At 46.1% G+C, this 27,072-nt stretch overlaps 3 protein-coding genes across 3 annotated transcripts in view; 1 reads left to right on the top strand and 2 right to left on the bottom strand.

Annotated features, from left to right (window-relative positions):
- Window positions 1–27,072, bottom strand: part of LOC128306729 (uncharacterized) — a 383,189-nt gene that overhangs the window by 102,625 nt on the left and 253,492 nt on the right. The gene's annotated exons all lie outside the window — the stretch shown is intronic.
- LOC128306604 (uncharacterized) lies at window positions 8,239–9,471 on the top strand. Its single transcript, XM_053044159.1, has 3 exons — window positions 8,239–8,340; window positions 8,402–9,022; window positions 9,088–9,471. The coding sequence occupies exons 1-3, from the start codon at window positions 8,239–8,241 to the stop codon at window positions 9,469–9,471; spliced, it is 1,107 nt and encodes a 368-aa protein (XP_052900119.1).
- LOC128306731 (proton channel OtopLc-like) lies at window positions 10,325–14,304 on the bottom strand. The gene is made up of 3 exons (XM_053044328.1): window positions 14,224–14,304; window positions 10,989–12,439; window positions 10,325–10,898 (listed from the first exon to the last, which is right to left on the bottom strand). The coding sequence occupies exons 1-3, from the start codon at window positions 14,302–14,304 to the stop codon at window positions 10,325–10,327; spliced, it is 2,106 nt and encodes a 701-aa protein (XP_052900288.1).

Here is a 27,072-nt window from a genome sequence, read left to right as displayed (position 1 = left end):
TGTGGTGGTAGTGGTAGGCGATTGTAGCCGAGAGTAGAAAACAACGATTACTATAACTTGTGTTATTAAATGAGGATGGTTTTTAATTAAGCCTTTGATGAACGAGAAAAACCAGAGCGGGGTTTTGGGTGAAGGAAGGCAAGAAGGACATGCTTTACCACCAGCAAACATATTGGAGCAGTGTTGGGGAACGCTTACAGCTCATTGCTTCGACGAGATCGTCGTTGCGAGGATAGCCAAGATATTGGTTGGTAACTCCGACTACTTAACCGGATAAATCATCACGCCCTAACCCATCTTACCCTTACGGCTGCCTCACACATTCCAGACCCACTGGAAACGATGTCATATAAAAGCATGTTCAACCCTTCCAAGTCATTCAAGTCATCTCCGTAACCCTTGTCACAGCACAACCCCGAATAAAAAAAATAGGAAGAACACAACACAGGGACGATTATTTCCTCGATGACAAACGGTTTGATTGTCGTTGATGGTTAAACGGTGGCGGAATCCGTAAATCATCGCATCACCATCTTCATTAAATGAATTTCTGTCTTCATCCCCGCCCAATACCCAATACGGCGCTCCACGGCCGGAGGTTGTTTCGTGTGGAATCGTGCCTTGTAATTTCCTGCCACGGGTTTTTCGTTTTGTGTTTTCTGCCGTGTTCTCGCAGCGGCAGCGCATACATCAATCTCAGCGTTCAATATCCGGCCGGCCGGAAACAGGCAATCAAAAACCATTTAAACGGGACTCTCCGTGCGCTTTTCACCGGTTTCTATTTTTTTGTTGTTGTTTGACTCCAACGATTGGCGCCTAAATCCGACGCGCGACATTTTATTCCAGAGACACGCTGCCTAGTTAAGTAAGCGTACGGAGGCTGGGTATTATTTTCGTACCCGTGAAGGTTTAGTGATCGAAACAGCAAAGGCTTCATACAGTCTGGTTCTGGCGGTTCGGAAAAAAAGACCTTGAAAAACAAACTTCAGATAACTTCGTTTTATTGGAAAATTTCATTCACATAAACCGTTGCGGACGCCTTGAGTGCGGTGTAAAGGAAACGCAAACAGAGAGGAACAATCCTCACACTACAGAGCGTAATAGTAAGCTTACGGGTTTTTAAACGAGAAAAAAATAATTATATCGTTAAAGATTCAATTTTGTTAGCATAGTTGCATACCTTCAGGCGTTTTTTAAATTCATTGTAATATTAAACCATTTTATTAAATTTTAAATATAGTACCCCATTATTATTTGCGCCAAGTTTGCCCTAAATAGTTTCAAATATTTTTTTATTATTAGCTACAATTCTAAACATGAAGAAATTAAAAGAATCCTTACATATTGCATACTTTTAGGGGCTACGATGTGCTATGAACGCATGCACTTTTGTCTCGATGCTTTTCTTTTCTCGGATTTTCTATTTAGCTTAATAAAAGGATTTATGCGATACGAAGCTTGCAGAAACAGATAAAATAAATAAATAATATCAAAAGAGCATTTAAAGCTTGAGTTCTATTCAATTCTCATATGGATGCTTGATAGCGGCTTTAGAGGCTTAATAGAAAAGGCGCAAATGAATTAATTTTCCTTAATTAAAACAACACCTCAATCATGTCCAATCAATCATGAGTAAATGACAAAAATTGGTGACTTTCAGACAAAATAAAGCGGCAACGACTTATCAAACATAAAGTTCTATTAGATTTACAAGAAGATATAGTAAAATTATTAGTGTATTTTTTTAAATAATTCACAATAAATCTCTCAAACTTATAGTGCACACTGTACATTCCCATTACTTCACTCATTTACACTCGCGCCCGGAGCGGAAATGAAAGACACCCTGAAAGACTGAAAGACTTATCAAACATAAAGTTCTATTAGATTTACAAGAAGATATAGTAAAATTATTAGTGTATTTTTTTAAATAATTCACAATAAATCTCTCAAACTTATAGTGCACACTGTACATTCCCATTACTTCACTCATTTACACTCGCGCCCGGAGCGGAAATGAAAGACACCCTCTCTACGGGGGTAGCGCAGTAGTAGTGGAAGTTCCAGGAGTGGGTGATGATACCAACTGGTGCGAATAACGGGATCAATGATGAATCATGAGACGAAAGTTTGCCTTCAAATTAAATATTTCCACGATTTTTCCTCGGGTTTTGTTTACTCCTCTCTTAACTTTTTCTTTGCTCGCTCTTTCTCTCTCTTTCTAGCGTTTTCCTTTTATATCTGTCAGCTTTCCACGCTGCTCGACCCTCTTGCCGCCCCAGCAATGTCTCATTTTCCAGTGTCTGTAAACTGTTTTGCGTCTGGGTGAGTGTGTACGTGTGTAATCAACACCTTCGCTCCTGTGTGTCACCGTGTTCAATAACCTCCCTTCGGCCTCCCTTTCTGCTCGATGGAATTGGGAACACCTCTCACCACCTTGCCGGTTCCTCTTCCCGCACATTCATTACCCATTAACGACGCATTCCATTGCATACTTTATCGGCGCTCAAGGTGACAGTCAGGTGCTGTCAGTTGTGCGCGCCATTTGCACCGTTGCAGGTGAAGTGAAGTTTTGTTTTCTTTTTAGCCGTTCTTTTGCATTTCCTGCCCACTGGGAGGGGTGGAGCGAAAAAAAAACGGAAAGCCAAATGATAGATAGTAATTAAAAATGTTGGCAACACCCGGGCAGAGATTCCTTCGTCAAACGAAGTGACGCTCGCGAGGTTTTAATTGCGTTAGTTGATTCGAGCCGAGCTTTGCGTTTATGGGAAACCATTTTCTTTGCAGCTTGTTTTTTTTTAAATCCCAGTGGGAGTTTTTTTCTCTCTCCCTTGCCTGTCAAAAACGATTAGAGTTACAACGGAAATGAAATGTTAGTGCGTTTGACCTCGTACGTAAAATGTTTGATGGCACGTCCTTTTGACAAGTCAAATGAAGCGCAACACCGGAAATGTTATCAAGCTATTGGGTTCCATTTTGTTCTTTTATTCTGTTACCAGCGGCGGATCAAACGGTAGGCGGAGTAGGCGGTCGCCTAGGGCCTCGCCGTGTTGGGGGCCCCAATAAATTTGTGCCTATTGTGCGATTTTTGAAAATATTAAAACAAAGTTAAATTATAGCAAAAAAAATTAATTTACAAGGTAGAAAATTGATCAAAAATATCTTCCTTGGTTATATAAAACATTTTTTTCTATGTGATAAATTAAATGCAGAGAAGAATATCGACTTTGTGACTTTAAAGTATAAACGAAATTGCACCAGGACCAGGACACTAATTTTCCCGTTGGTCGAGAAAAATTTCTTCGAAAACTACCTGTTTCCGAATGTATAATACCAGGAGAGCATCCACGGAAGAGGTAGCACCTAGTACAGCAATTTTGGTCGAAAACCGCCGAAAGGTATGCAATGTTTAAACACTAACTTTCCCGTTGGTCGTGAAAAATTTCTTCGAAAACTCCCAGTTTCCCAATTTAAAGTACCAGGAGAGCATGCACGGAAGAGGTAGCTCCTGGTACTGCGCCGTAAGGTATGCAATGTTTATACACTAACTTTGCAACCAACTTGCAACGCAATGCACCGTAAGGTATGCAATGTTTATACACTAACCTTGCAACCAACTTGCAATGCAAGTTTGGTGCATGCAAGAAACTTGCAGCAAGATGGCGCCCAACTTCGTACTTGCATGCAAGCTTGCATACAAACTTGCATGCAAGTTCTTGCAAGCAATTTCTTGCATGCAAACTTGCATGCAAGTTTGCATGCGAGTTTGTATGCAAGTTTGCATGCAAGAACTTGCATGCAAGAACTTGCATGCAAGAACTTGCATGCAAACTTGCATGCAAACTTGCATACAAGAACTTGCATGCAAACTTGCATACAAACTTGCATGCAAACTTGCATGCAAGTTTGCATGCAAGAATTTGCTTGCAAGAACTTGCATGCAAGTTTGCATGCAAGTACAAAGTTGGGCGCCATCTTGCGCGCCATCTTGCTGCAAGTTTCTTGCATGCACCAAACTTGCATTGCAAGTTGGTTGCAAGGTTAGTGTATAAACATTGCATACCTTACGGCGCATTGCATTGCAAGTTGGTTGCAAGGTTAGTGTATAAACATTGCATACCTTACGGCGCTAGTACCAGGAGCTACCTCTTCCGTGCATGCTCTCCTGGTACTATACATTCGGAAACTGGTAGTTTTCGAAGAAATTTTTCTCCACCAACGGGAAAGTTAGTGTTTAAACATTGCATACCTTTAGGCGGGCAAAAATACCAGGTGTTACCTTTTCGGTGGATGCTCTCCTGGTACTATACATTCCGAAACAGGTAGTTTTAGAAGAATTTTTTCTCGACCAACGGGAAAGTTAGTGTTTAAACATTGCATACCTTTCAGCGGTTTTCGAGCTACCGCTACGTCTTCCGTGGATGCTCTCCTGGTATCGGCAATCTGAAAACAGCTGGTTTTGTATGGAATTTCGTACCAGCCGACGGGAAGTTTGAGCGAGATGAAGGATGCTTTCCGTTTCATCCATATTCCTTACACTAGCGATCGCTCTCACTGGTTTGATAGTATGCAATGCAATAGTGATGGGAAAATTTATTCCACGCAGATTTATTTTTATGTACGTAAATCGTAGAAAATGTGATCCAAGTAGTGGCGTTATGGTTCTCCTTAGCACATACAATCGTTTATATATAGACTAGCTTACTAGGCCCGTTTACAGGGCTACGCAACAGAACTCTGAGATGTACGCAAGGGAGCTTTCTTTCCGAGACTTTGCTGGTGTTGTTACATCATGTTTGAAGTACATCTCCCTAACACCGATAAATGCCGTAGCAAAATTATGGGCCCCTCTTGAAAAATTCCGCCCTGGGCCTCCAAGGGGATTGATCCTCCACTGTCTGTTACACTATACGGTTTGCTAAAGAGACGCTTCCTGAACAAACAGAGGATAACAATCTCTTATAGCAATGGAAAGAAATTCTCCACAAGCACCGCATCCGTTGCATGCCATTTGAGAGTATTTTACAACGCTACTGACAATATAGTTTATAACTCTCCTCTTCTCTACCTTGTATGTCACAATGCACCATTGCTACTTATTATTCCTTTGCAAAATATTTACCTTAAAAATCCCCACAAACACATTCAAATGTAAAACAGGCAGTGGCCCAAAAGATTCACTACTAATAATTGACCTCCAGCAAGGTAATAGCACCCAAAACCTGCAACAAAATGGTAACAAGCCACACTTGTTTTGCAGTGTACTGCTACCTGTGGGATGTAGAAATAAAATTTATAGTACCATGCAACTGAAATTCCTCGTTGTTCCGGTAGAGATTCTACCTCATTTGCGTGTCACTAACTACTTTGGTCAGTACTGACTGACCAGTGTTAAAAGAAAAAAACTATCACGCTAGTCGCAACACAGCTATATGACAGTAACTAGCGATCTCGCAAAAATATGTTAAAAAGCGCATACTGGCAACTGTTTGCATACATTTAGGCGTATAAATTTTGCTAGTGTCAAAAAACTGTTTGCACCGCAACATAAATGAAGCGTTATTAATATAATTAATTTGGAAAATACATTGACTCAGTTAATGCGACAATTATCCATACCAGAAAATATCTATTCGATTACAGATAGTTTAAATTCTTCAGTAAAACAAAATAAAATTCTTGTTATAAAAATCAAGTACTTTTAATTCTATTATATAATTTAATAAAGTAAAAGATTACTATTTAGTATTTTTAATCATTTTCATTGTTAGAAATATTTTACAGCGTGATACAACACAGATACAACAATACGACTCTGGTCCTATTTGTGCCCCTAAATGTATGCAACCGCTTGCAAGTGGACGCGGTTTGCGCATCCTAATGTGTTACGAAGTGAATCACAGTGATCATCGAGCTCGATAGCGACACGAAACCGGATGTGAAGAGAAAATATTCCTTGCCACACTGTCTTCACTGTTTGGTTGAAAATCTACCGGAAAAAAACCCCAAAACTGACGCCTTTTTCCCACCGGATATCGGAAATATGTCCCTTTATCGAGCATCTCGATATACCGGCTAACCCATCCGGAGTGCATTGGACGATTTATGTGAGAAGAAAACCACTGCGTGAGAGTGTGAATGTGTGTGTGTGGGTCGGTTTGCATCCAACAATGGCGATGGTTCGGTTCGGAACGACGGGAAGTTAACCTCACACCGGGTTAGTCTCATACCCATTGTGCTGGATTCTGGCAGAAAACAGAAGAAACTCCCCATCGGTAGGGGGGGTGGGAGTGCTACAGCACTAAACTTCGAATGACATGCCGGAGCGAACCGTTGGGAACGTCATCCAGGCTCCAAAAAAAAATCCTTCATGCGTCCCCGTGCGTCGGTATTCAGTTTTTCACTAATAAAATTCGGTATAAGTTTGGCCGTGCCCTCACACGTGGTTCGCGCGAGGGTAGTTGCAGGAAATAACCTAATATCCTTCGTGCATCCGTTTTGCTTTCGCCCCCTTTCCAAAAGTCGTGTCTTTTTGCGGCGTTTCCGATTGGAACCGTGCAACCCAACGACGCTAGTGCATGGGTAAGGGAGGAAGGGGAACGGGAAGGTGTAAGTGTCGACAGACGAACACACACACACACGTTCGGTGAAGGTGGTATGGGCGAAAGGGAATACTATTTCCAAATTGGTGTGTGATGTCCTCCCCCGCCTTTTGCGAGAGCGAACCAGACGCACTCGATTCGAAAATGACATTTCGTAGCATACATTCAGGCGCATATAATATACGCTTGATAGAAGTACCGCACACCCGGCCGGGAATGGTGGTCCGGGATTGAGAAAATATAGTCTGTGCATGAATAATAAAGACGGTTGTGTGACCAGGCACCGTGAAAAAGATGTATCTGAACAGATTTATCAAGCGCACCGCAGGATAGCACGCAACCGGTGGAAGATGAAGGGCGATGACGTGGGTGCAGAAACTTAATAGCACTGAAAGAAGAGCAGGTTTTGGGGGTTTTTGTTTTTAATGCAAGACGGAATGAATGCGGGATTAGGTTGTGTGTGGTTTTTTTTCTAGTCCAAGATTTGTGAGGTTTTGCCATTTCCGTAGAAACATGAATCCGGAATGAATTTATTATGAAAAGTTCGTGAAATGATTGATAACAAGAAGAGCACTTTGGGTTGCTCAATTTAGATGTTTAACGCGAATTTAAAACGAATTATTTGCATTCAGATGCTTCTCGTGAGTGCTTCTTAACCAAAGTACCTCAGTTATACAAAAAAAAACTTACAGTAAGTCGACATAATAATATTCAACTCGAAAGATTAGTTACGCCGGGGTGTGGCTAATGTGTGAAACGCCTGCAAGTATGCAAAATGGATTAATAATCACGTAATGCAAATGTCTAACCAACAATTCCTTTATAGTATAAGCATATATAAGCATTATGGTAAAAGTGGAGTTTGTTGACAATAATTTTTAACCCTTCAACAAGAATGACAAATGAAATAAAATAACTTACCCATCATGCGCTACTCTCCGCCTGGTTGTCTTGGTCTACTGGACCAAGATTTATTTATTTATTTATTTATTTATTTATTTATTTATTTATTTATTTATTTATTTATTTATTTATTTATTCAAACCCTCCAAGAAGAATATAATCACCTTAACCAACGGAAAAATCTTTGAAATGACCGTTAACATACAAATTTTCAAATTCCAAGCGAAAAGCTCATCGTGTAGCTTCCCAGAAAGCATTGAAAGCATCACCCCAGCGAGCTTCCCACAAGTTCCATCCACATCCGCATGCTTTGATTGGGTAGCTTCCAGTGGAAGTTTCTCCCTTTTGGAACTTTTGTCCTGCTAACCCAGCCACGTCACCTTGTTAACGAAGTGTATCAAGCTGGATAAAATGTGTAAATAACGCCAGTCTGTTTATTTGCTCTCTTAAACCAGTGTAACGTCCAAGAAAACCATTCAATTCCCCTAACAAATCGTTAAAATATTCATAACAATTGCGCCTAAATGTATGCAATCTGCACATCATAAATACGTTTCTAAGAAATGAGAGTTGCTGTAGTCGCCGGAAGTGTGTTTTTGGCAGCTGGGTAACATTGAAATCTCGATAGCAACGGCCTGTTCAACGTTGGTTTGTTTATCGCTTTGTAGGACAACCTTATTGATTGGTTGTTTCTTTCCATTATTGTAAGCAATTTCATTTCATTGGTGCGGAAATGAACAAGTTGAAACCATTAAAGCGACCTCCAAGGATTCCTCCCAAGCGAGATTCTGAGCTAGATGGCTTGATAAATACGGTGGAACAGAAGCTGCAGAAGGTGAGCCCGGTTCGTTGGTAAATGTTGGTCAAGACACGTGCTTTCTCCATTTCGCACCCAGCACACACCGACCGATCCGATCGATCTGGACATGACGCACATCATCCCGCGACGTCTGTACGAACGGCTGCGACGCATGGTGAAGCTGCCACCGTACGACGACCGGGAGTTTGAGGGAATTCTGGCGGTCCGGCTGCAGGACCCACCCGGCTCGAGCGATGGCGAACGGCGCAGTACGGACGACGAGGACGAGCGGTTGCTCGGGACCGTGGAGCCGGCGGACGCGGGGACGCCCGCCCCGTTCGAGCTGGTGGTGGAGGAACGTTCCGCGGCCCGGTCGCGCACCATCCCCACCGACACGCAGAGCAACTGGATGGAGGCGTACCTGCGCAAGACGGGCAACGAGCGGATCCGGTGGCAGACGAAGTACTACCGGACGGACCAGAAGCTGCTGGACAAGCCGCTGTTCCAGCAGATCGAGGAGCTGATCGATCTCGGTGCGCAAGATTTCTCCGAATGGCTGAACGGGCTCGGCGCGGAAAAGTCCAACATCACGAAGGACATCATCAAGCAGCTGTTCTCGATCGAGATCGAGGACGAGATGGCGCGGGCGCTGCGGGTCGACACGCGCGAGATTCGCGCGATTCCGACCGAGGCCGCACGCCACTGGAACCTCGAGCACGTGAGTGTCCGGTGTGATGTGCTCTTTGCGGTGGATTAGTTTAGTTGCTTTTTTTTTGTTCACAGATGGCGCTGCAGAACCGAATCGCTCAGGTGATGCGCGGAGACCGGCGCCAACTGGCGCGAGTACGCACGCAGCACTTTGCGTTTGGGCGAACTCTTCCGGCGGCGTTGCGTACGACGAGCCGCACCGATTCCACCGACACCATCGAGCCCGACTTCCCGGCCGATCTGCGCACGCTCCGTGCCCTCTTCCAGGACATTCGGCATCTGCGGTCGGTCCGCTATCTGATCGACCATCTGCGCACACGGCCGGACATTCAGCGGCCCCGGTACCTGCTCGACGCCGGCCTCTTCCGGTCGGGCACGGGTGAACGCACCGAGCCGTTCTATCAGCAGGTGCTGCCGCGGAAAGTCATCCTCGCCAGTGTGCGACACACCGGACAGTAATCCCTTGCATCGCGATAAGCAACGCGACCATTATCTAGCTGACCGGGGTATGGGAATGGGAAGCCCTGAGTGACCTCGCCTGAGTGCCGCGTGAGTGCCTTTTTGTTTTTGCTAAAATAAAACGGAACCCTCTCCCCACCCCGATAAGCAATTCGCAGGTACGAACGTTGTTGGTTTTTTTGGGGGTTTTAGAGCGTCACGGAATAAAGTTTTTCTTTCCTGTTTCGGCTGCCAAATTGTATTGTGTGAGGTGTTGTGTTTATGGATATTCTTTTCATTTATCGCTTCTCGATTGTGTCCGGTATCTTGCGGGGTCTTCTCAAAAGATATCCAAGGCCCCCTCCCTCCCCCCCCCCCCCCCCTTCTGCCCGGATTACGGACACAAAACCCCGACCTTTCGTAAAATCCCCGACTACGCCGGTGAGGCTTTTGCGCCCCTAATCCACGATCCGTTGTCTCGGGTGTATGTGCTGCTATGTCTTAGCCTGTGCTGTTTTTGCGTATTGCACTGCGCGCCCTCGTGTGTCATGCAGGAAGTGGAGTTTTCACGTGAGCGACTGACATCAGCAGGCAGACGTCAGCAGCCAAAAAAAAAGAAGGGGCAAAGTAACGTTCCCCGAAAAACTAACGCGGAACGCTTCCCGCATGACAACCTCACCGGTTTAAGCGAAGGTAAGGTCCCATTATCCCTAAAAGGTTTTTCGCTGCATTCCCCCCACTAGTTGGAGCAGTTTGATTGTCCTACCCGTGTTTCGATAATACTACTAATAATAAGCTGGTTAATACTTTGCAGTTGTGTGTGTTGCCACGCGCACGCGTTGAGTGTGTTGGTTGAGTGTCCGCGCCCCAATGCTCAGTGGGCCATCTCGCCCGGTTCGTACGAGTGGCGCCATATGTCCACCAGACACACGGACGAATGGAACCGGTAGAACATGATGAGCGGCAGCGACAGGTGGTTCAGTATCGACCACAGCACATCACCGTAGTAGTCGTACCGCTCGTCCCCAAAGTCGCCCGTCTTCACCGAGAACGTGTAGTACACCCACAGCGACACGTTCGCGATCGTCATGAAGGTGACCAGCTCCTTGCCCGGTTTCTGCCGCTGCAGCGCCTCGGTGTTGGAGCAGCGCCGGAGCGCATCGCAGATCCACGGCGTCTGCAGCAGCACCTGCACGATCTGCGTAAACACGATGAACCCGTTCAGTATCGAGCTGTTCTCGAACGCCGGTATCATGCTGAACAGCGTCTCCGAGAAGAAGGCGGGTATGGCGATGAACAACAGCACATCATCCAGACGCGATATCGGGTGCGGGTTGATGTCGAGCCGGGACGTTTGGTAATACGCGGCAACGGTTGCCAGGATCATGATGCCTAAGACCGTCACCTCGAAGATACCGTCCAGCAGGATGCCCGTATCACGGTAATCACTAATCGGGAGAAGAGAGAGAGGGAAAGAAATAAAAAGACGCATTTTGCATTGCGTGTTGCATACATTTTGGCGCCATCAGAAAACTTACTCATCACGCGACGCGATGTGGAACAGTATGATGACGACGATGGTGGCGACGACCAGCAGCAGTCCGGCAAACAGTCCACGGCTCGCATGCTGACAGTCACCGTACACGACCAGCCGCGACTTCACCTGCGCCTCGTGGTCTAGCGTATCGTTGCAGTGCTCACTGCACTCGCTCTTGCCATCAAAGTCCATCACGCTGCCACCCGCTTTCGAGGCCGTACCGTCCCCATGGTGATGGTGCCCCTTGTGGCCTTTCACCGTAATCTTCTTCGGGCATTTGCTGATGTTCGCGTAGATCATGTACAGCAGCCCCACGATCAGGATGTTGAACTCGATCACGAACGGGTACAGGTAGGGCGAGAAGGAAGCCAACACCTGGTTCAGCTCTTCCGGACCGGGACAGTCGGCCGGTGCGATCATGGACGCGTCGCGTCCATCCCCTTCGGCCATCGCTTCCACCGGCGGCGCATCGTCGTCGTAGTACGACTGCTTGATCCGTATCGCAACTACCGTTTCGCGCACGATCGTGAGCACCCAAAACGCGAGTGCCGTGCCGATCGCGTGCATAATACCAAACCGAGCCAGCCCGCGGTACCGGTTGATCACGATGTTCGCGTACTTCCAGAAGAAAAACACCAGAAACAGACAGTAGAAGAGGAACAGCACCTCCATCGCGATGGTGGTGTTGGACGCACACTGCGCCCATTTGCCGTCCCGGCTGTTCATCAGGATGCCCTGGTAGGAGAGCAGCAGTACCGAGTGGATCAGCAACCCGAAGCAGAACCACGTCGCGCCGAGCTTTAGGTAGATGATTTCGCCGTGCCGCCCCGTCACGAAGCAGTAGTCGTGCCGGATCGGCTTCAACGGTGGCAACTCCCAGGCCGGCTGTGCCGGACGGGTAGTCACCCCCGGCAACTCCAGCGGGCCACCCCCATTACCAAGCGTCACCGACTCCATCTGCTCGTCGTACAGCTGCCGGCGGCGCTGCAACTCCTCCAGCGCTTTCTGCGCCCTCGCCACGTACAGCCGGATGTCGATGTACAGGAACACGAAGTACAGGATGCCGGTCGCCACCATGTACAGCGCGAACACCTCCGCCAGTGGGTAACGCGCGTTGTTCTCCACCGCGTCGGTGATGAACGCGATCAGCCCGAACACGATCAGAAACAGGGCGTAGCTGATGCCGGTAACGCCGGCCAGATAGCGGCGGGTAAACTTGGACTTTTCCTTGTCCGTTGAGGGTGGCGGCACGTGATGGTCGGCGGAGTTGTGGGCGGAGGTCGCCGCAATGGACGGTTGATACGAGACGGCACGGATGATTGGTGGTGCCCGCCCGGTCGAGTAGACCGAGGCGGGACGCTTTTGATAGGTGCTCGGTGTTGACGGTCGTCCGTCCGCGTCCTGCAGATCTTCCACGATCGTCGGTACGGTTAGTGTGATGTATCCGGTACTCTGCAAATACAGACCAATTGATATTTATTTGTAATTAAATTGACAGAGATATCTTATGTCCAACATATCTTCAGATAAGAACTATTGCACCTATATATCTATATCTTTACCCTGTTATATCGTGCTTTATCGTTAAACCTTCAAAAGACCTCTATAGGTCCTCTATATGTCTAGGGATCTGCGCAAGTCTAAAGGCCTATAACATCAAAATATCAGACAAACATCAAGAGATGCACAATCTAGCTATTTTCAAGGAGACTGGTTCTTTAACTAACTGATATGTCTTTTCTATTCGCAGAGCTTCGTGTAGAATTGCACTGATGTACCCACTACTATGCACTACACTAATTAATAATAATTAATAAAGATATCTTTAGACATGTTCAATATACCTATAGATTAGACCTATTATACCTATATATCTATATATCGTTAGACCTTTAAAAGATCTCTACAGGTCCTCTATGTGTCTAGAAATCTCTGCAGGTTTAAAGACCTATAACTTCAGATTGTCAGACAAACATGAAGAGATCAAAGAGCCAAAGATCAAGAGACAAACATCTAGCTATTTTCAAAGAGGCTAGTTCTTTAACTAACTAATATGTCTTTTTTACCCACTCCCACAGCTTCGTGTAGAGTTACTTTGATGTACCCACTACTATCCAGGTACACACTAATTGATAATAATTATCAGAGATATCTTTAGATATGTCCAATATATCTATAGCTAAAACCTCTTATACCTATATCTATATTGTTATCCGCCTATATATCCTATCCGTTAGACCTATAAAAGATCTCTACCTATACATCTATAGGTCCTCTATAAGTCTGGGAACTTCAATAGGTCTAATGACATCGACATCGATAGAATTTTTCAAAACATCAAACAAACAACAAGAGATGTACAATCTATCTTTTTGCACGGAAGTCACGGTAAGTTCTTTAACAGACTGAACAGCCTTTTCCACCTACTCCCCCCATCTTCGTGTAGGGACACCGAAACGGCAAATTAAAGTGGAACGTGTTGCTCAGTAAAATAGACGACACACGTCACACGACATCACACACACACACGTACGGTCGACTCGGGGCTTCCCTTATACTCGCATGTCGAAACATTCACGCTCCACAGCTTCACTAAAAACCCCGCTAAGGCTGCGGCGCTTTAATCCCGATCCCGATAGAACGGTGGTCGTAGCGCTTCGGGTGAAGCGAACACTTCATTAGGCGTGTAACGTTAGCAGTGGTTCACTGGAGCGCAAGTTATCGTTTTTCCGCCATTTCTATACTAAAACCCCCGTTCTGTGCTGTTTCTTCCGCTTCGCTTTAGACTGCCAATCAACTGGTAAATTGTGCCCACCCACACACGGCCAGGAAGATGGCAAAAACTTAAGGTTTTCACGAAACACGAAACCCACGTGTGGCAGGCGCCGCACACTCTAGCCGGGGCTCAGATGCCTTTGATAACTCATGCACGGCTAATCCGCTACCCTTTGGCGGTGCTCCACTGGCCGGGCTATACTTAGAGCCGGTGTGGACCGGTGTGCAACACTGTCGCCAGGCCGCGCCTGCCTGGTGCGGTGGTGGTAACCCTTTCATCTCGGATCGGTTGGCACAACCTCAACCTCAAATGGGTGGTAATCTACAAAAGGATTCACCCGAAAAACATTTCCCACTGCGGACTCCTCCATCCCTACTCTACCATTTACGGGGGGGTTATTTGAAAAACACACGCCAAACTGCTTCGATTGGATGAAGCGAGTGGACGGCAGATCACTCACCTGATTTGGTTCGGTGGAGTCATTCACCCGTACGGTAACCGGTTCCACCACGCCCGGAATGTCGGACGTCGGTGTGGTCATGCCTGCTGTTTCTCCACAAGGCTGAAGCTGCTAGCAACAAACAACACTCTCACCGCGACTAGGCACGCTTTTTTCCTCTGCTTGAACGTCGCAAGTCTTCAGCCCTTTAGAGGTGAAGCGCTGGAACCTAAGACCGTGCACAGCCGCACAGCTACTGAAACTGGGGTTTCGCTGTCTCAGACGACCCGACACGCAAAGTCGCGAACCTTGTTTGCACCACTACCACCAGCTCACTCCTTCACTCCACCCCCGCAAAGTACTATTTTCTGCGCACTTAATACCCTTCCCCGAGACCGGAACTCACCTGATGCGGTTGCGGTCATAACATTTTGCTTTGGGTCGTCACCACTCACCACGTCTCTTCGTGCAGGTCTCTTCCGACTTCCAAACTCCACCGTAGCACAACGGGAGCTGGTCATCCATCGGCACGCACCACACTAGTGGGCGTTCGTCCACCAACACACACGAATGCATAGGTTGACTACGTCGACGGGGAGCCCGCGCAAATCCCACCTGATAAGGATCGAACGCTGATTAGAAGGCGCGAGTGAGTGATCGACGAATCGATGAAATCACGTCGACGGCTGTGTGAGGCTTAAGATAGCGCCACGGAAGATTGATTGCAAACGCGGGGTAGTGAAGAATTTTTACACACTACGGGAAGAAGAGCAAAAGAGAGAGAGAGAGAAGAAGAGAAGAAGCGATTAGGAAGAAAGAAAAGACGAAACAAATACATTAAGCTCGATTAAGGGTGATTTATTTGCTCGGCAAAGAATCCAAATCACCCCCGGCAGTAGCGAACGCCGATGATTATAGGCGAATTACTCGAATCACTGCTAATTGATTGCTTGCCAATAAATTAAAGAATTTCTCCCCTCCCCCCCACCGCCCAACATCACCCAACATCAATCATTCGGACATTAATATTTTGCTTGCTTGTTTGTAATTACTATTAGGAATTTGCGGTCTCGCCCGGGTGTACGGTGACGTTGATCGACGCTTCGACGCCATTTGCAGAAAGCCTCCCCGAGAGCAGACATTTCCGCAATTCCGTACAGGTATGTTTGGTTTGTTTGTTTGGCGTTCTGCTTCCGAGCATAATTTACTGCTGATTACGTGCTGTTTACGACCCGCACGATACCCGCTGCAAACCCTTTTTGCACAGTGGCTGAGCTTTGAGGTTTGATGCATTGATCCGACCAAAAGCTTCCGTCCCCACGGGCTACGGGTTCCGCCCGTCATCATCGATACGATATTTTTCTGTAATAAATCCACCCCCTCCCCTTCCCCCCCCCCCCAACCCCCTCCCAAAAGCGTGACAACCCGGTATTGGGACGGGATATGAGTCACCTTTGTGTGGTTCGTTTCTTTCGTCGCCCTCCCCCCCCGAAGCAGGTCGTTTTTGTGTGGTGATGAAAGGAAACCCTCCACAGAGTCGAAAGCCTCCGCAGGCATGGAGTGGCGAGGGGTGACCTCGGGAAGGTATTGCTTTTAGACAACACATCCGGTGCAGCTCATTACGTAGAGCTTTGCTAGATCTACTAGGCCATCCGCCATGTTGTCTTCCCATTAACCCATCGGGCCCCAATCGGACCGAATTGACGCTTCAATGGACGTCTATTTTTGGGGGGGGGGCATATAATGTATCATTCTCTCACATGCTCCAAACGCTGGTCAACACACGCCGATTGTTGGGTGACACACGAACCACTCGAGGGGAGGTTTATTTTTGCATAGTTTTAGGCGTGGGAAAGCCGGACGGGAATGAAGCAGAGCAGTGCTTTTATTACTTTGTATGACGTCACCCGTAGGTGGAATATTAAAATGATTGCCGATGGAAAACAGACTGCCGAGAATGGTCGTGCAATGGCCGAGGAACCGGATCGAAACGTAAGACCGACGGCATTTGTCATCGAACAGAGTTTGTAGCATGTCCGTACAGCGTTGAGATCAAACGTATTGATCGATGCATAACCGTGCTTTGGAACGTACACGTTGCTTTTCCTTCAGGTTGCAAACGGGTTCGACAGTGTAAAAAAATGAGGTTATGTTGATTAAAGACTGCTTAGTTTCTGATTTGATGGCAGAGGAATAGATGTGTAGGATATCTCCAAATTAGTGTATTGGTAACGATTTAATTTGGTTGTGAATAAATTACAGGCTTAACAATGCTAGAAGCAATACATGTTAATAAATCTTCAACTAGTAATTCTGTTAGTAATCTTCATCTCATCGTACAAGTTTCATGCTAGAGGCACAGGATAGTTTTCGGTTTGAACGACGGAATCTATACAATCTCCGTCGAGGATGCTCTTTTGGAAGCAGAGATTAAAAAACCAGTCATCTTCAAAGGTCAACCATGAACTTTGTTGAGAGAAGGATTCTCAACTACCATTCCGACAATGCTTACAACATCAAATCATCTAACAGCTTCATGCTTAGACAGTTCAAGATCAAAAAGTTGTTACACTTCCTATGAAACCAATCAACAGCTAGGACCAAACAATTAGTTTCGAGCACCTGCTCGTCTAATGTCCAGAAATTCTTGAAGTTTTCAATTTTAGCTAATGTTGCTCAAATTCTGAAAATGTTAATAATCAATTTATTTAATTCAGATGAATTACAAAAACAGATATGTTTTTCGTGATATTTGTGAGACAATTCTAGAAGAAATTGACTTCCAGGCCGTATTAACATAACAGGCATTTAAAAGTACTCGTTTAGAATTATGTAACCTTTTATTAGATCAACACTACCAGGAGAGCATCCACCAAAGAGGTAGCACGTGCATGCAAGAAATTACATGCAAGAACTTGCATGCAAGAACTTGCATGCAAGTTTGTTGAATGCAAGTTTGTTGTATGCAGTGTTGCTCAACATTGCATACGAAGTTGCGCGCCATCTTGATCGGCTGGTACCAGGTGTTACCTCTTGAAAAACATGCTCTCCTGGTATCGGAAATCTGAAAACAGCTGGTTGGTATGGAAAGTTAGTGTTTAAACATTGCATACCTTTCGGCGGTTTTCGAGCAAAATTGCTCTATTATTTGCTACCTCTTCCGTGGATGCTCTCCTGGTATCGGGAATCTGAAAACAGCTGGTTTGTATGGAATTTCGTACTAGTTGACGGAGAGTTTGAGCGAGATGAAGGATGCTTTCCGTTTTATCGATCTTCCTTAATCTAGCGAACGCTCTCACGGGTTTGATAGTATTGCAATCCAAAATAGTGATGGGCAAATTTGTCCCAAGCTGCAGATGTCACATCTTGAAAAACATGCTCTGGTATCGGAAATCTGAAAACAATTGTGTTGTTCATCGCATAAAACATAAACAGGAGCAAAACATGTTTCTAAGGTAATTCGCTGATTATTACCGAAGAAGTAAACCGATTGAAAACTGTGGGCGAAAAAATCGTAGAAGGCGTTGGACTAATCAGGAGTCGTCAATGTACGTAAATCGTAGAAAATGTGATCCAAGTAGTGGCGTTATGGTTCTCCTTAGCGCATTGAAACATTTTTATATAGATTAGCTTAACGGCCCATTTACAGGGCTACGCAACAGAACTCGGAGCTGTACGCAAGACTTCTTTCTTTCCGAGACTTTGCTGGTGTTTGTTTAATCATGGAGGTAGTCTTTCAACACAAAAACTTGACCTAGCATTTTCAATTTCAAATGCAAAAAGTTATACAAATCGAACCGGCAATGCATAACACAAATTATTATTATTATATTAAATTTGCGTTGTTTGCTTAATGGGATGGAGTCCAACCCTCTTCACCCCGTGGAAGCAGGATCCGGTACTGTAGTGGATACATCATCTGGTTGGTTCACATTATTATACGTAAATTCCAATCTCGATTGACTTCTTCACTTCTTCGTCGTGCACATTGGTAAAAATCCGCCGTACAAAAGTAATATTTGTAATGCATGCTGCCTACCTTCAGGCGCGTAAACTCGTTTACAATGCTGGTGCTAAGGCATTTTTCCACCTCCCCCTCAAATGGTCATAAACCTAATTGATCAAATCCAGGTTGTAAAGTGCTTGACTTTAAGGTCAAACGGCACTCTCACACAGTCCGGAATCGATTCCCTGCTTTGCTGGCTTATAATCTTCTCACCCCCACCACCCCTATGCACGCCCCCTTCGAGAGACCCAATTAGCACCCTCCACACGATGGCGGGATGCTTTTACTCGGTGCACGGTTCCGACTCACCGTGATGGGACCCCAACTGGAATGACATTTAATTAAAATATCGGAAATAAAATTAAGCCCTTAAAACCGAAGCTCCCTCTGCCTCCCCTAGCCCCCTTTCAATCTGGCCAGTATTAAGCGTTCGATGTGTCCATTGTTCCGGCTGCGTAGAATATTCCGGTTGAATGGGAGAGTGTTGAAGCCCAAATCGAAAAGCCATTCAAATCAAATAGCCAAACGAATCCCTTTTTCTGTATGGGATGTGTGTGTATGGGATGGTATTGCGTAGCAGGGTGCAAAGCGGAAGCGAATTGTGATGGCACGCCATCCTTCAGCCGGGCATAATCCCGATACGTTTTATTTTTGTTGCTTTGTTTATTTGAGCTTGCGTTTTGTTTTTGTTTTTTTGTTTGGGTCAGCAGGCACTTCTGCCCCTGGATTGCTGCAATTGCACTAAATCGTCATCACCCGACCGCATCCGATAAAATGGAGCGTTGGTGGAAGGTGAAAGGATTCGTTACAGGTGGAACACATCACTCCAAATCATGACTCTCGCCACGTACCCCGAATAGGTTCAATCTCTAATGTCACACGCACGACTCCATTCGCTGTTCGGAAAATGTCGGCCCGACAGGGGCGCAACAGGCGAAAAGAAAAAACGGCACCCGAAGGGAAGTAAAGTGAAGGTCCCCAAACCCACCTGCAGTAGGCCGCTTCCGCTGATGGTTCGCCTACATGGGTGCAAGGCACCCATGCAAGCACCGAGTTCGATCACGAAAATTTAATTTAGAATTCAATTAAAAATCTTTTATTCACACCAAATTGAATTAATTCTACCGGGTTGTAATGTATCTGGCAGAAGCCGGTGGCCAGGTCCATTCCACACAGCGAACCCATCCCCCCCAATATGCCGTTGCGCATCAACCTGCTGCTGTTTTATGTATGTTTCTGTATGTGTGTGTGTGTGTGTGTGTGATGGTGTATGTGTGATTGTATGTAGGCATGGGAGATGGTGAAATGGAAAATGGCACAAAGTGTTACCCTCCGTCCGGGAACAAATGCCAAGAAGGGAGTTAATCATCATTGGGTCACAAGGAGGGAAGATTGCAGGGGGGAAGGACAGTGCATGAGGGGCGGTGTTGGCCAGAATGAAAATCTCGCGTACGGGACGCAAGATAACGCCCGGTTTTCTAATAACAATAACAAAGCTGTACCGTCATGTCGTGTAGCAAAACATCAACAACATCATCGTCATCATTTAAGGAGACCTGTGCAAAGAAATAGCAGCAGCAGCAGCAGCAGCAGCAGTAGTATGACGGGTGTGCGAGACACCTTTTTGCACTCTTAATGCACGCTTCCGGTCCGGCACCACCTTGACAAACCGCCACCATCTGTCCTATCCTCCCCCACCCACCCCCTTTCCGCCCTTATTTCTCATCCCTCTCCCGGTAGGCCTACCATTACAACCCCTCCATCTCGCTGCACCTCGGCGAGGATGGGCCAGGTGAACGGAAGGGCGAGGACCAGGAAGGGGGAGGGGGAGGCGTTGGAGGCAGAACCACTTGTAGGACTTTGTTTTTCCCTTTATCGAGACGCTCGCCGATGGGAAATTCAATTAGGGGCGAGCAATATTCCAATGGAATTGATTGATGTTGCGCTGGCTGCTGCTAAAGTGTGTGTGTGTGCGGGCCAGGAAAAACAATCCCCTTCGCACTCGGAACCGTTTAGCCTGCCGTTGCGTGGTTGCGGTGGGTGTAGGGCGGGGAGGAGGCACGATGGCTGGTGATGAAAGTGCAACGTCAACTTTCAAAAAGGACACCTCAAACCTTGCTAGTTTGCATACGTGCCAGGGGGTGCCCAGTGCCGGGGTGCAGGGTTACTAAGCCTAATGAAATGAGCCTTTTTTGTTTGCTTCTTTTCCTAGAAATCAACGTAAATTACATCTTATTATTGTGTTGTTTTTGTTTGTGCTTTTCTCACTCTGTTCGCAATTATAATAAATGAAGTAATATCACGAATAAATCTTTGAACTGAATGAGTGGATCAAAATGAATATTAAATAGATTTATGAATCCTGCAAGATTTTTAACGTTCAACAAGAGGAATGGCGTATCTTTTGAGACTCGATTCCTGATTTGAATAACTCCTCAAAAAATACTTCTCAAAACATTCATTAAGCATAACACTAATTGTGAGATTTCTAACGAACATTTTTTGTATTATTGATTATTGTTTTATTAATGCTTGTACTTTTTTTTACTCGTTTACATTCATTCATTATTTAGTTCAATGTTTTACTTATTGTATAAAGTAATTCATTCATTTATTTATTTATTTGTTTTAATTTTATTTTTCTTTATTTATGTTATTATTTATTTTGAAGTCTTTCAATTACTTAATAGTTTATTTATCGATTTTTTTATTTTTTTATTGTATTTTTGTTTAGTCCGAGTACTTGTCCTATTTGTACAAGGCCAGCAACGCGAGTTTAGTCAACGTAATACAAGCTCTCTCCAGAAGAATTTCCTAATTCCTAATATGAATTCCTTTCGGAATATTCTGGCTTTAACATTCACTGTTTGCTCACTGATGGAGTTTCAAACTTTAGAACTTCCTCACTTATTCCTCCTAAATCCAGCACACATTATAATCATTTGAGGGCCGAGAATGGACGATAATACCTCAAACAAACCCCTCAATAACATTGTATGAAAACCCCTGTAAAACATTTTCATTGCGCGAGGCCTATGGGTGATGCAAAACACAGCGAGGAAAGGTTGTAATATGTGTGTGTTTTTGTTTGTTTGTTTTTTTTTATTTGGCTTTGTTTCGTTGGGTGTCCTCTTTCCTTTCTGCCAGTGGAATTGTTTTATGCAAAATTGAGTGCAGGGTTAGGAAGCTTTTCGGGGGCCGTACCTGCTGTTGCACACGCACAACTATCGATGCAAATTTTCAATCAGGTGAGAAACCTGAAGGGGGGAGGGGATGAAGCTTGAAGCAACAAGGGTTGTACAATCACCCTTCTTCCTGTGGCTGTTTTCCCCCTCTCTCCATCCTCCTCTAACCTTCATTGATGTCATGTTATACCCCATAGTTGTTTGAAGCGTTGACATTTAGTTGCAGCGAGAAACGCCACCCTTCCGGCCCTATTGCTTGCACAGACTGGAAGGGAAGAACAATAAAATAGGGAGAAAAGGAGAGGGATGAAATTCACACACACACACACACCCCTCGTTCGTGCTTACTGTAAGCGATCTGTTGAACAATAAACGGTCAACTGATCGATTGATGTACTCGTTACAAACAACAAACACTGTCACACAAAAAAACGATTTTCGTTTCCCATCGTAACGAATGGAGTTTGTATTGTTTAACAAAACACACCGTTTAGGATGCTGAGCTTTTTTTACACGTATTTAAACGAGGTAAATAATGAAATAGTCAGTCTAACAAAGTATTTTCTCCCATTAAACAAACAAATAACTTATCATATGACACATTTTCTGAAGGAATTGCATACATTTTGGCGTTTTTATATTTGACTTCCCAATTTTATATAAATATGCTAAAGTTTGGAGGACGTAGCGCATTATTCTTCTTCTTGGTTCGCTGACATTTCAGCATATCGTGCTGATTTTGTCAAATTAGCAAAAAAATCCAATCCATTTGCAGTGTAGCGCCTAAAGTTATGCAACCGGTGAGCAAAAGTAGGTTTTTTTAGATAAAATTACGTGCAACTTAACAAAACTTTGTCTTTTATTTCCGACTCGTTTGGAGTATAATCAACCATGATTATACCAAATGATGGTAGACTCTTCCTCTCCGTTTGACCAGAAAATGGACCTCGATTAAATTGTTGGATCAATCGATCGTTGGAGTAAAAATCGGAAAACCTGCTCAATGTACTCTGCCCCAGTCCGACTTCAATGGAATGAAACATGGAAGAGGGGGTGAAGGTGAAGAGAAACGAGAGGGAATGTAGCATTCCAATGAGAAAAACCGAGGACCGAGGAGGGTAGCGGGTTCTACACACCCAAAAAACCCGGTTCCGGTTGAATGCATCGCGCACCTCCGCGCAGAGGTCCCTGCTTTTTTTGCTTAGTGTCGAACCGCACCCGGTTTTTTTTTTATTTGCAGTTGGGTGCCAAACCCTTTTATTTAACCCTCCCTCACACACGCGACTCATTCCATAATAAACACACACACACACACACACATACGGCATAGAAACGAAACTCATTCGCCGTCGAAAAAGAACCGTTTCGGTAGGCAAATCGGACGGTTTTGTGTATTGTTTTCCCCGTCTCGTCTCGAAAACATCTTCTGCCGCTAGCACACCCATGCCCGATTACAACGATCGGAGCATCAAACGGCTTTTCGCCAGCTGGGGATCGCTATTTCCAGCTGGATGAGATTCAAATTAAAGCCAGCCGTATTTGGTCACACCGTGTGCGCGCACATGTGTGCGTGCGTGTGGGAGACCACCCTGAACAAAACATAATATAGGTATGTGGCGTTACGGTCATCAACATAAAAATGTATCAACCACCCACTCCAGCTTCACCCAACAAAAAAACAAACAAACAAACCCCACCAACAAATGGTTGTGTGTTGGAGCGTGCACCGTTGCAAAAATGGCGCTGCAAAACCGTGTCATCTTCCCCCTCTCCAATGAAAAAAAAAACAGAAGGCAAACATTAGAGAGGAAGGGTGGAAACCGGTGTCCCAAACCGGAAGCAGCATCCACCACATTGCTCGGGAACCGGTGCGGAAGTGCGGAAGCATTCTGCACCCGAAACTCACACGGTTCGATAACCGTTTTGTGCCGCGAAGTTTCGAACATTCACAGCAGAATCGGAAGAACTTTGTAGCGCAATGGAGCTAGGAAGGGGGTGGAAGTATGGAAGGGTAACTGCAACTGGGGGTGCCGCTTTGGATCTGGTGTCTCAACCCGGTTGAACGGTGAGCTTCGGCATGCGATCAGTAGTTCGCGGTGATTAGCATGAAACAGACGAACACCTACCGTAAACGTGCGGAGTTGGGCATGTGGAGTTGTCGCGCGTGTTCCCGAGTGTTCAGAAAGCAATAAAGTGTGGTGGATTTAGTTGTTTCGGCAAGATCTTTCAACTCCAATCCACCCAACGGTGAAAAGAGTTGTAAAACGAGCGGTAATTCGAATTCTTAAAAAGTTTTAACATACGGTCGAGCGTTACTCGCAATTCTTGAAAGGTGGAGATGATGTTTTGGAACTCAAAGTGGATAAACATTTTCTACACACCGGTGGACAGACATCTGCATCGGAGTTCCTCGTCCCGGTGGGCCAGTGGGCAAGATTACCTGGATGATCCTGAAACTACACGTACCATCAACCTTCAACAACCCTCAACAGTGCGTGACACATCCAGTTCACCATTATCTGTGTGTTCACCCCTCTCTAAACACCCAAACGAACTATCCTCCCACCTCCGCTAAACGGTACACACACGCAATAAAGTTTTCAACGTCATTGCAAGCGGTAGCCAAATAGGCCACCCGTACCCGTAGTTTTCGCCCGCAAATTGCTCACATGATGCGTGTCCCCTTGTGCATGTCACACTCACTTTCTGCTAACGCCATCACGGCGGGCGGTCGCTCATTAGAGAGGTAGAAATACCCTTCATTCGGAAATAACCACTTCCGGGAAGATGTCCTTTATCCTCGCGTGTCCTTCCACATGTTTTGTGACTCATCTAAACGGACAGCTTTACAAACGATAATCGGACGGTAAAAACTTCCCGCTTCTTGTAGGTCTTTTTTTCTCTCTGTCTCTCTTTCTTCATATTGAGCAGTTTGCTTTTTACGAGTGAAATCAAATAAAAGCGACAAAATCTACCCGCCATTTGACCTCGATAAAGTGGAACACGAAGCGGAACGGTTTTAGCATCTTAACCTTGTCGATAAGGTTCCGATAAGTGCTGCGACTTACCCTCTGGCCTCTGGCAGAACTAACGCAAGGCTGAAACACACACAAATTGGGTCTCGGGTTGCCTCTGTTGCCGGACCAAACCGGCTAAAGTGAGGTTATGACACCCATCAACCGGCTCGGAGGGTAAGATGCAAACGGAAACGGTAGTACTGCAACAGCATCCAGTTCTAAACACTGCTCGGAATGTGTAGAACCATCAACCTATCCACCATTCGAATGCCCTGTCAGTGCCGTTACACTATCAGGCTGTCACGGCTGGCAGCAGAAGAAGAAGAAGCAGTGCGCGATGACAAAACAAAACCCCCCAGAATGGCAACAGTAGGAGAAAAAGTAGGCAAAAGAAAACCTCCCCAGTCTCGGCATGTGCTCCAACGGTGGAGGTGTGGAAGGTGTGGCGACATTTGGCGAAAGAAGCGGCATCCATTTGCTTAATGATCTTTACCGAAGTATAGTAGCGCCAAAATGGATGCCGCTGGTGACGTACGAGAAGGAAGCGGACCCAGTTCCGTGTGTAGAAGCAAGCGGAATCAAGATGGAGGATGCCAATCAGTGTGGTGTGGCGCACCTCTACCACCTTGCTGCCAATGTACACACATACACACACAACAAAACTAAACTAAACGTACGGCGTTTCATAATTGCATCCACAAGCACACTCCCATACGTTAGCAAGGACGTGACGTATGCGTGGCGAGAGCTGCCGTGTGCGAGATAGTGAACCTTGGAGCTGACTGCCTTGAGTGACATTTCCCGTACGAGTTTTGTGCCGCATTTAATTTTCACACCACCGTGTACGGGACACTGTGCAGTGGCATCGAGGCTTTCTGCTGCCGCTCCTTCAGGTGTGCGGAGGTGTTGTGACGTGCTGAACATCCCCCAGGGAAGGGTACAGCAATTCAATAAAATAGTTAAACGCAAGCCGGTGTGGCTTCTAAGGTGGTTGAAGATACGTGAGTGGAAGGTGGGGCGAGCTATCTAGCAGGGTAGGCCCGCAAAGAACCCACCAAGCTGACCACCATCAGAGGCGTAACTAACCTAAACCGACTCTCGTCCAGGCAATTCAGGGCTTATCAGGTGTGAGTGAGGTTAGGTGTGGATGGTGTAGGTGTAGAGATGGCAAAGCACCTCCACAACTACTCATCTACTCCATCCTCCATCTCCACATACACACGAGACCACAACTACCGCAGGTATAATTTCCGCAGCTCACTCAGGTAGAAAAAGGGTTACAGTGTGTCCGCAAAGTGTGTCCGCCGCACTGCTTGGCACACGAAAGATAGGCCCGTACCAGTGGAAGGAGCGGAGGACACTGTCAAGTGATTCCCGATGAAATATCCACCCATTGAAAGATGTGTCCCGTGGCTAGGCTAATCCTCTCGCTGCAAGCTCACCTTATACACAATATCTGACTCATCTCGCTATCGCTCTTCCCCTCGCTCACACGCATACTGCTCGCAGGACATGTATTCTAGCAAATAGGCATCCTTGCACAACAACCTGATCTCTAGTCTCCCCTTACTGTGCTGTTTCACTCATCGCCTCTGTCTCATTCTCTCTCGCTCGCACCCGTACCGTTCACTCCGCATGCAAAAAAGGAAGGTAGTAACCCGAGCCCTCTAACCAGTGCCGCCACCGGAGGCTTATATTTACGCCGACAGCCTTAAGTGCTATGTAAAGCGGGAAAAGTTCGTCTTCCTTGTATTCCACCTTTCAATGCCCATCTGCCGCCACGCTATCTTTCTACACCTGCCCTGTTTCTGCTATCAGCCAGAAATTCGTCTAAAGACTTCTCAACAGGTGTGCAAGCGGTGTATATGCTTCACTGCCCGTTCGCAATCTGCTCGCTGCCATCCGTTTGCAGCTACCTTCTACCCCATTCTATCACGACTCTGCCGCATCTTTATCGGATCGGAGAACACCCTGTTGCTGTACATAAGGACATTCGGGAAGAGGCCTCAATATCCAAGAGGATACCGGGGAGGGGGAATCATTTCGCGGTGGGGTAGCTGGGGATGGGTGGAGTTGAGGTTTGGATTGTGATACGGACCAGGCTGATTTTACTCTGATCCCCCTTTTCCCGGCAGCTCTAACGCTCTATTGCCTTCTTCCCGTCTGGAGTGTGTGGTCCTCCACCCATGCCCAGGCAATACACACCGGGAGCATCAGAGCACAACTAACGGCGTGCTGTGCATTAGGATCCCCACACCACCCTCCTTATACACCCACCCAACTCGTCCTCCTCCATGAGAGCCCCCCTTGCTATAAAAGTACTCCATTATGGCACGCTTGCCTTTAGGTTCTAGCAAATTAACGCTCCAAAACGCGATTCGTTTCGAACGGTAACAACGGGCTTAGCCGCCGTATGCTAGATGCAACCAGTGCATTCAGGGTTTTGCATCAATCGCTTCGACTCCGCAGCGGCCATTTCCCTGGTTGCGAACCCTCGTTTGCTGCAGTGTGACACGTTGCACTTTACCCGCACTTTTTGCACCCAGCGCACGTCCAGCCAGCAGAGGCAATGCCAATTAGAACGGTGACATCAGCCAATCTGAGTGTTCTCGCTCTCTCTCACTCACACTCTACCTTCCAATCTCTCTCTCTCTTTATCTCC

Source organism: Anopheles moucheti, chromosome X (assembly GCF_943734755.1).
Source record: "Anopheles moucheti chromosome X, idAnoMoucSN_F20_07, whole genome shotgun sequence".
NCBI classification, from domain to species: domain Eukaryota; kingdom Metazoa; phylum Arthropoda; class Insecta; order Diptera; family Culicidae; genus Anopheles; species Anopheles moucheti.
This window is presented reverse-complemented; position numbering and strand designations above follow the sequence as displayed.